At 38.8% G+C, this 10,481-nt stretch overlaps 1 protein-coding gene across 3 annotated transcripts in view; it reads left to right on the top strand.

Moving 5' to 3' along the window:
• The window catches only part of ADGRL3 (adhesion G protein-coupled receptor L3), a 688,045-nt gene that overhangs the window by 510,949 nt on the left and 166,615 nt on the right, over nucleotides 1–10,481 (top strand). For all 3 annotated transcript variants that reach the window (XM_024751339.1, XM_024751340.1, XM_024751338.1), the window contains one exon: nucleotides 10,099–10,401. In XM_024751339.1, the coding sequence (XP_024607107.1) occupies nucleotides 10,099–10,401 (303 nt within the window). The remainder of the gene's footprint in view (nucleotides 1–10,098; nucleotides 10,402–10,481) is intronic.

The following is a 10,481-nucleotide window of genomic DNA, read 5'->3' as shown; positions in this document are numbered from 1 at the left end:
AGGGCCCGGCGTACCAAAAAAAAAAAAAAAAAAAATTCATCCCTTCAAAAGTACAAATGAGAGATGGCATTACTGAAATTGGAGTCAGAGAAAATAACTTGAAGTTAGCTTTTAACTATTGCCTTACTACTCCATCAAGTAGTATGAGGTCAAAAATAATTTTTCCATCAGCTGGAAAAATTTGCACAAAAAATGTGCTTATATTCCCAGCAATGACACAATTGACACATATTTTTTAAAAGCCAATGCTAAATATTAATACAATTATATTATTTACTTTTAACATTAATTAACATTAATAAATAATATTTGATTTTCAACTTATTATTATTAAATTTTCTTACTTTTATGTTTTCTTTTTGGAAATTCTGATAATTTTATATGTAAACAATATATATTATAATAATTTGTACTGTTTATAATGTTAAGAATTCAATTACACTTGTTTAAAAATATGCTGCTAAATATTATATTTGAATTGTGTTAAACGCTTAGTGTCAAAAATTTTGTTTACTAAATCTTGAATTCCTATTCTGCAAAAGTAGATATTGAAATACCAGTATTGGCATTTTGCTCTGGTGTTGCTTTTATTAGGAAAAATGTTAAAAGGCTGCTGTTTTCGTTCATAGATGATGGCAGGTTGAACATAGATAATGGTGATTGGGAAGAAAGAGGAATATTTTTTTTAAGATCTTTATTGGAGTATAATTGCTTTACAATGGTGTGTTAGTTGCTGCTTCATAACAAAGTGAATCAGCTATACATATACATATATCCCCATATCTCCTCCCTCTTGCGTCTCCCTCCCACCCTTCCTATCCCACCCCTCTAGGTGATCACAAAGCACCAAGCTGATCTCTGTGTGCTATGCAGCTGCTGCCCACTAGCAATCTATTTTACATTTGGTAATGTATAGATGTGCATGCCACTCTCTCACTTCATCCCAGCTTACCCTTCCCTCTCCCCATGTCCTCAAGTTCACTCTCTACAGCTGAGTCTTTATACCTGTCCTACCCCTAGGTTCTTTGGAACCATTTTTTTTTTAGGTTCCATTATACATGGTATTTGTTTTTCTTTTTCTGACTTACTTCACTCTGTATGACAGTCTCTAGGTCCATCCAACTCACTACAATTAACTGAATTTCCTTTCTTTTTATGGCTAAGTAATATTCCACTGTATATATGTGCCACATCTTCTTTATCCATTCATCTGTTGATGGACACTTAGGTTGCTTCCATATCTTGGTGATTGTAAGTAGTGCTGCAATGAACATTGTGCTAAAGGTATCTTTTTGAATTATGGATTTCTCAGGGTATATGCCCAGTAGTGGGATTGCTGGGTCACATGGTAGCTCTATTTTTTGTTTTTTAAGTAACCTTCATAGTGTTCTCCATAGTGGCTGTATCAATTTACATTCCCACCAACAATGCAAGAGGGTTCCCTTTTCTCCACACCCTCTCCAACATTTATTGTTTGTAGATTTTTAGATGATGACCATTGTGACTTGTGTGAGGAGATAGATACCTCATTGTAGTTCTGATTTGCATTTCTCTAATGATTAGTAAAGTTGATCATCCTTTCATGTGTTTGTTGGCAGTCTGTATATCTTCTTTGGAGAAATGTCTTTTTAGGTCTTCTGCCCATTTTTGGATTGGGTTGTTTGTTTTTTTATACTTTACCAAATTCATTGATTAGCTCTAGTAGTTTTCTAGTAGCATCTTTAGGATTCTCTATGTATAGTATCATGTCATCTGCAAACAGTGACAGCTTTACTTCTTCTTTTTCAATTTGGATTCCTTTTTCTTCTCTGATTGCTGTTGCTAAAACTTCCAAAATTATGTTGAATAATAGTAGTGAAAGTGGACAACCTTGTCTTGTTCCTGATCTTAGTGGAAATGGTTTCAGTTTTTCACCATTGAGAATGATGTTGGCTGTGGGTATGTCATATATGGCCTTTATTATGTTGAGGTAAATTCCCTCTATGCCTACTTTCTGGAGGGTTTTTATCATAAATGGATGTTGAATTTTGTCAAAAGCTTTCCCTGCATCTATTGAGATGATCATATGGTTTTTCTCCTTCAATATGTTAATATGGTGTATCACATTGATTGATTTGCATATATTGAAGAATCCTTGCATTCCTGGGATAAACCCCACTTGGTCATGGTGTATGATTCTTTAAATGTGCTGTTGGATTCTGTTTGCTAGTATTTTGTTGAGGATTTTTGCATCTATGTTCATCAGTGCTATTGGCCTGTAGTTTTCTTTCTTTGTGACATCCTTGTCTGGTTTTGGTATCAGAATGATGGTGGCTGCAGAGAATGAGTTTGGGAGCATTCCTTGCTCTGCTCTATTTTGGAAGAGTTTGAGAAGGATAGATGTTAGCTCTTCTCTAAATGTTTGATATAATTGACCTGTGAAGCCATTTGGTTATTGGCTTTTGCTTGTTGGAAGATTTTTAATCACAGTTTCAATTTCAGTGCTTGTTATTGGCCTGTTTATATTCTCTATTTCTTCCAGGTTCAGTCTTGGAAGGTTGTGCTTTTCTAAGAATGTGCCCATTTCTCCAGGTTGTCTATTTTATTGGCATGTAGTCACTTGTAGTAATCCCTCATGATCCTTTGTATTTCTGCAGTGTCAGTTGTTACTTCTCCTTTTTCATTTCTATTTCTATTGATTTTAGTGTTCTCCCTTTTTTTTCTTCATGAGTCTAGCTAATGGTTTACCAATTTTGTTTATCTTCTCAAAGAACCAGCTTTTATTTTTTATTGATGTTTGCTATTGTTTCCTTCATTTCTTTTTATTTTATTTCTGATCTGATCTTTTGTTCTGCTAACTTTGGGGTCTTTTTGTTCTTTCTCTGATTGCTTTAGGTTTAGGGTTAGGTTGTTTATTTGAGATGTTTCTTGTTTCTTTAGGTAGGATTGTATTGCTATGAACTTCCCTCTTAGAACTGCTTTTGTTGCATCCCATATGTTTTTGGTCATTTTGTTTTCATTGTCATTTGTTTCTAGGTATTTTTTGATTTCTGCTTTGATTTCTTCAGTGGTCTCTTCATTATTTAGTAGTATACTGTTTAGCCTCCATGGATTTGTAATTTTTACAGACTTTTTCATGTAATTGATATCTAGTCTCATAGCGTTGTGGTCGGAAAACTTACGTGATACGATTTCAATTTTCTTAAATTTACCAAGGCTTGTTTTGTAATCCAAGGTATGATCTATCCTGGAGAATGTTCCATGAGCCCTTGAGAAGAAAGTGTATTCTGTTGCTTTTGGATGTAATGTCCTCTAAATATTAATAAAGTCCATCTTGTTTAATGTGTCATTTAAAGCTTGTGTTTCCCTATTTATTTTCATTTTGGATGATCTGTCCATTGCTGAAAGTGGGGTGTTAAAGTCCCCTACTATGATTGTGTTACTGTCGATTTCTGCTTTTATGACTTTTAGCCTTTGCCTTATGTATTGAGGTGCTCCTATGTTGGGTGCATAAATATTTACAATTGTTATATCTTCTTCTTGGATTGATCCATTGATTATTATATAGTGTCCTTCTTTGTGTCTTTTAGTAGTCTTTATCGTAAAGTCTATTTTGTCTGATATGAGAATTGCTACTCTAGCTTTCTTTTGATTTCCGTTTGCATGGAATATCTCTTTCCATCCCCACTTTCAGTCAGTATATGTCCCTAGGTCTGAAGTGGTTCTTTTGTAGACAGCACATGTATGGGTCTTGTTCTTGTATCCATTCAGCTAGTCTATGTCTTTTGGTTGGAGCAGTTAATCCATTTACATTTAAGGTAATTATCTATATGTATGTTTCCTATTACCATTTTCTTAATTGTTTTGGGTTTGTTATTGTAGGTCTTTCCCTTCTCTTGTGTTTCCTGAATAGAGAAGGTCGTTTAGCATTTGTTGTGAAGCTGGTTTGGTGGTGCTGAATTCTCTTAGCTTTTGCTTGTCTGTAAAGGTTTTAATTTCTCTGTCAAATCTGTATGAGATCTTTGCTGGGTACAGTAATCTTGGTTGTAGTTTTTTCCCTCTCATCACTTTAAATATGTCCTGCCACTCCCTTCTGGCTTGTAGAGTTTCTGCCTAAAGGTCAGCTGTTAACCTTATGGGGATTCCCTTGTGTGTTATCTGTTGCTTTTCCCTTGCTGCTTTAAATGTTTTTTCTTTGTATTTAAATTTTGATAGTTTGATTAATATGTGTCTTGGCATGTTTCTCCTTGGATTTATCCTGTATGGGACTCTCTGCACTTCCTGGACTTGATTGACTATTTCCTTTCCCATATTAGGGAAGTTTTCAACTATAATCTCTTAAATATTTTCTCAATCCCTTTCTTTTTTTCTTCTTCTTCTGGAACGCCTATATTTGAATGTTGGTGCATTTAATGTTGTCCCAGAGGTCTCTGAGACTTCCTCAATTCTTTCCATTCTTTTTTCTTTATTCTGCTATGTGGCTGTTATTTCCACTATTTTATCTTCTAGGTCATTTATCTGTTCTTCTGCCTCAGTTATTCTGCTATTGATTCCCTCTAGAGAATTTTTAATATCATTTATTGTGTTTTTCTTCATTGTTTGTTTGCTCTTTAGTTCTTCTAGGTCCTTGTTAAATTTTTCTTATATTTTCTGCATTTTATGTCCAAGATTTTGGATCATCTTTACTATCATTAGTCTGAATTCTATTTCAGGTAGACTGCCAATTTCCTCTTCATTTGTTTGTTCTGGTGTGTTTTTACCTTGCTCCCTCATCTGCTGCATATTTCTCTGTCTTCTCGTTTTGCGTAACTTACTGTGTTTGGGGTCTCTGTTTTGCAGGCTGGAGCTTCATATTTCCCATTGTTTTTAGTGTCTGCCCCCAGTGACGAAGGTTGGTTCAGTGGGTTATCTAGGCTTCCTGTGGAGGGGACTGGAGCCTGTGTTCTGGTGGATGAGACTGGAGTTTGTCTTTCTTGTGGGCAGGACCATGACCAGTGGTGTGTTTTGGGGTGTCTGTGACATTTTTATATTTTAGGCAGCCTCTCTGCTAATGGGTGAGGTTGTGTTCCTTTGTTGCTAATTGTTTGGCATCGGGTGTCCAGCGGTGGAGTTTGCTGGTCGTTGAGTGGAGCCAGCTCTTAGCGTTAAGATAGAGATCTCCAGGAGAGCTTTTGTTATTTGATATCATGTGCAGCCGGGAGATCTCTTTTCGTCCCACCTCAGAGGCACAGGCCTGACACCTGGCCGGAGCACGAAGACCCTGTCAGCCACAAAGATGAGAAGAAAAGGGAGGGAGAGTGAGAGAGAGAGAGAGAGAGACAGAGGGAGAGAGAGAGAGAAAGAAAGAAAAGAAAGTTATTAAAATTAAAAAATTTTTTTAATTATTAAACATAAAAAAATTAGTGTAATAAAAAAAAAGAAAGAAGAGAGCAATGAAACCAGAAAACAAATCCACCAATGATAATAAATGCTAAAAACAATACTAAAAATATATATATATAAAAGGAAGAGAGCAGCCAAATCAATAAACAAATCTACCAATGATAATAAACTCTAAATACTAAACTAAGATAAACATAAGACCTGAAACAAATTAGATGCAGAAAGCAAACCCCATGTCTACTTTTGCTCCAAAAGTCCACTGCCTCAATTTTGGGATGATTCATTGTCTATTCAGCTATTCCAGTGATGCAGAGTACATCAAGTGGATTGTGGAGATTTAATGCACTGCTCCTGAGGCTGCTGGGAGAAATATCCCTTTCTCTTCTTTGTTCGCACAGCTCCTGGGGTTCAGCTTTGAATTTGGCCCTGCCTTTGCATGTATGTCACCTGAGGGCATCTGTTCTTCGCTCAGACAGGATGTCATTAAAGGAGCAGCTGATTAGGCGGCTCTGGCTCCCTCAGGCCAGGGGGAGGGAGGGGTACGGAACGCGGGGCCAGCCTCTGGCGACAGAGGCTGGCGTGATTTTGCGACAGCCTGTGGCGTACCGTGTGTCCTCCCAGGGAAGTTGTCCCTGTATCACGGGACCCTGGATCACGGGACCCTGACAGTGGCAGGCTGCACAGGCTCCCTGAAGGAGAGGTGTGGATAGTGACCTGTGACTGCACACAGGCTTCTTGGCAGCTGCAGCAACAGCCTTAGCCTTTCATGCCCGTCTCTGGGGTCCACGCTGCCAGCCGCGGCTCGCGCCTGTCTCTGGAGCTCATTTTTGCAGTGCTCTGAATCCCCTCTCCTCGTGCACCCCAAAACTATGGTCTCTTGCCTCTTAGGCAGTTCCAGACTTTTTCCTGATTCCCTCCCAGCTAGCTGTGGCGCACTAGCCCCCTTCAGGCTGTGTTCACGCAGCCAACCCCAGTCCTCTCCCTGCACTGTGACCAAAGCGTCCTGATTCCCTCCTAGCTAGCTGTGGCGCACTAGCCCCCTTCAGGCTGTGTTCATGCAGCCAACCCCAGTCCTCTCCCTGCACTGTGACCAAAGCACAAGCCTCAGCTCCCAACCCCGCCCACTCCGGCGGGTAAGCAGACAAGCCTCCCGGACTGGTGAGTGCTGGTTGGCACCTATCCTCCGTACAGGAATCTCTCCACTTTGCCCTCTGCACCCCTGTTGCTGCACACTCCTTTGTGGCTCCAGCGTTTCCCCGCCACCTGCCAACCCCTCTCTCTGCCAGTGAACGGGCTTCCTAGTGTGTGGAAACCTTTCCTCCTTCACAGCTCCCTCCCACTGGTGTAGGTCCTGTCTCTATTCTTTTGTCTCTGTTTATTCTTTTTTCTTTTGCCCTACCCAGGTACGTGGGGAGTTTCTTGACTTTTGGGAGGTCTGAGGACTTCTGCCAGCATTCAGTAGGTGTTCTTTAGGAGTTGTTCCACATGTAGACGTATTTCTGATGTATTTGTGGGGAGGAAGGTGATCTCCACAACTTACTCCTCTGCCATGTTGAAGGTCTCCAAGAAATTTTTTAAAAGAGATGGAATCTGCCAGACTTGGCAATTTGGGTGATATGGTGTATACAGAAAAAAGAAGGGGAAAGAAGCATACTGTGGTTTCTTGTATGAACTTTGAGTAAATGTAGTTATGAACATTACCATTCACGTGGAGAGGGAACGTGAGAGAAAATGGAGGAAGAAGTGGAGAGGAAACAGAAGAACAAGCAAGAAGACAAAATAGCAAATAGTGTCATTTCAGAAATACTACAATTTCAGTGATTAAATAAGTGTTTAAAATGGTTTTGAAGAACCTACGGGCAGGACAGGAATAAAGACACAGACATAGAGAATGGACTTGAGGACATGGGAAGGGTAAGCTGGGACGAAGTGAGAGAGTGGCATGGACGTATATATACTACCAAATGTAAAATAGATACCTAGTGGGAAGCAGCCACATAGCACAGGGAGATCAGCTGGGTGCTTTGTGACCACCTACAGGGGTGGGTTAGGGAGGGTGGGAGGGAGATGCAAGAGGGAGGAGATATGGGGCTATATGTATACATATAACTGATTCACTTTGTTATAAAGCAGAAACTAACACACCATTGTAAAGTAATTATACTCCAATAAAGATGTTAAAAAATAAATAAGTGTTTGAAAAATTCATAGACCCTCCCTCTGCCATCTCTATTCTATTTTATGCACCAAATACACTTCTTTTTTTTTTTTTTTTTTTTTTTTTTTTTTGGTCACAACATAGTTTCGTTACTTAACATTTGATTAAATTCTGGACTCAGCTAAATTACAATTTATAGCCAAGTATTTTCAGAGTTTGAGAATGCAACCTGAAGAAGTCACAGGTGAGAATTTGGTGGGAATACCTGTGAGATCAATAGTTTTCACCCATGCTGTGAGCTCAAGTTATAATTAAGCTATGGATGTCCCAGCTACTCCAAAGGGCCAGCTCACCTATGCAACAGCCCAGAGTGAATCACTGGATTGGTGGGAGCTAGTTCTCATGCTTGTCACCAATTGTCAAATGTTTATTGCAGAAAACTAGATCAAGGACTTCTGTATTAGATGATCATTGAAACTACCTAACATTTAACAAAAGAGAATATTTGACTATCCTTTATTACCAGTCATCATAGCTGTCCTTTAATAGTTGGAGCCTCTTGACATACATAGTCAGGGATGATGCTGGCAGGAGCCAACCTCCTCTTACACAGCATCCACTAGAGAGATCAATCCTGCATTGTTTTCTCTAGGAGGTAGTCAAGAACTAGACAGCTCTCTGCCCCCCCCACGCTGATGTGATTCATAATATCACCAAATGGTAACCATATTATTATTTACCATTTTAAGCCAGAAATAGTTTGATTTCTTATTGTTACAGATATTGATCTTCATAAAACTAATACTTGACACCCTGCATAAAATTTGCATTATTGCATAAAATGTGTAAATAAAACAAATGCATAATAGATGTCACTAGACTAGTCTCTGCCATGTTGAAGGTCTCCAAGAAATTTTTTAAAAGAGATGGAATCTGCCAGACTTGGCAATTTGGGTGATATGGTGTATACAGAAAAAAGAAGGGGAAAGACGCATACTGTGGTTTCTTGTATGAACTTTGAGTAAATGTAGTTATGAACATTACCATTCACGTGGAGAGGGAACGTGAGAGAAAATGGAGGAAGAAGTGGAGAGGAAACAGAAGAACAAGCAAGAAGACAAAATAGCAAATAGTGTCATTTCAGAAATACTACAATTTCAGTGATTAAATAAGTGTTTAAAATGGTTTTGAAGAACCTACGGGCAGGACAGGAATAAAGACACAGACATAGAGAATGGACTTGAGGACATGGGAAGGGTAAGCTGGGACGAAGTGAGAGAGTGGCATGGACGTATATATACTACCAAATGTAAAATAGATACCTAGTGGGAAGCAGCCACATAACACAGGGAGATCAGCTGGGTGCTTTGTGACCACCTACAGGGGTGGGTTAGGGAGGGTGGGAGGGAGATGCAAGAGGGAGGAGATATGGGGCTATATGTATACATATAACTGATTCACTTTGTTATAAAGCAGAAACTAACACACCATTGTAAAGTAATTATACTCCAATAAAGATGTTAAAAAATAAATAAGTGTTTGAAAAATTCATAGACCCTCCCTCTGCCATCTCTATTCTATTTTATGCACCAAATACACTGTGATGGATTTGCCATCTCTTCTGGGGCAGCAAAGTCTAATTGATGACATGGTAAAGCAGACCATGAATGACAAACAACAGGAGGCTCAGCATAGCTCTCCCTTCAGTTTCTTAAACTTGTGCTACTTTGAATCTGACCAGAGCCAGTTCCCCCACTGTTTATTGCCAGTAAGTGAGGTTAAGAGTAGTTTCTAATCTTACAGTTAGGAAAGCAGTGTATGTATGTGGAGGCCTGGTATTCTCTGCAGTGATTATTTCTATAGTATCATTAAGACATTCCTTTGTATACATTATAGATTTAATAACCTGTTAATATCTGATCAAGGAACCTAACCACTTTTATCTGGAACTTGGAAAATGCCACTTTAAAAATCTAGTTAGAAAATAATTTATGAACACTAATTGGAAGTTACTAATGTGAAGTTTGAAAGTTTTGATACAATGGGTCTGTTTTAAGAGCATCAGAGTAAATCATGCTACTCGAATTCATGTTAAGGATATTATACTCAGAATTGCTCTTTACCTTTTAGCTTGTGAGCACTTTAATTTCTGATTTTTTTTTTTTGGCTACATCTTTAGAAATTCATGTTATAGTTAATGAGGAAAAAATATTTTATATAGCTCTCTCCCTTCCTATACCAAATTTGAAGATTCTAAGGAGAGGGCTTTAAATGTTTTAATCCCCTAATTGTCCAAAAGGCCTGAAGCTTCTTAAAGCTTACTGAAGAGTTGAATTGTGCTGTAACTTTGTTTTCTGTAATTGAAGTTGAGAAAAACCAGAAACAAGCCTACATTTAGCATTAGTCAAACGACTGTCTTGATATTCAAGTAGCACTCTGATATTTTGATATTGGCTTATTTTTCCCATGTTTAAGGCTCCTTGAATTGTCAAATAAAAATGACTTCTGAAGTCTTTGGACATTTTTAGGTCCTACTGTGAACAAGCAATATAGGCGTTTTCTTCTGAATTTTATTTCAGATATCTCTACCGCAGGACCTCTTGGCACGGGAAGCACCACCACCAGTACCACCCTTCGGACCACAACTTGGAACCCAGGCAGGAGTACCACCCCATCAGTGTCAGGAAGAAGAAACCGGAATACCAGCACCCCATCTCCAGCAGCTGAGGTACTTGACGACATTACCACACACCTTCTGTCAGGATCGTCCCAAATTCCAGCTCTGGAAGAGAGCTGTGAGGCTGTGGAAGCTCGAGAAATCATGTGGTTTAAGACCCGTCAAGGACAGATGGCAAAGCAGCCGTGCCCTGCAGGAACTATAGGTAAGTCTGTCCTACAAAGCTGAGCTAAAAGTGTATTGTTACTTTGGCTTGCTTTCCTAGTTTTTTTTTTTTTTTTTTTT

This window comes from Neophocaena asiaeorientalis, unplaced genomic scaffold (genome assembly GCF_003031525.2).
Source record: "Neophocaena asiaeorientalis asiaeorientalis breed wild unplaced genomic scaffold, Neophocaena_asiaeorientalis_V1.1 scaffold228, whole genome shotgun sequence".
Classification (NCBI taxonomy): Eukaryota; Metazoa; Chordata; class Mammalia; order Artiodactyla; family Phocoenidae; genus Neophocaena; species Neophocaena asiaeorientalis.
This window is presented reverse-complemented; position numbering and strand designations above follow the sequence as displayed.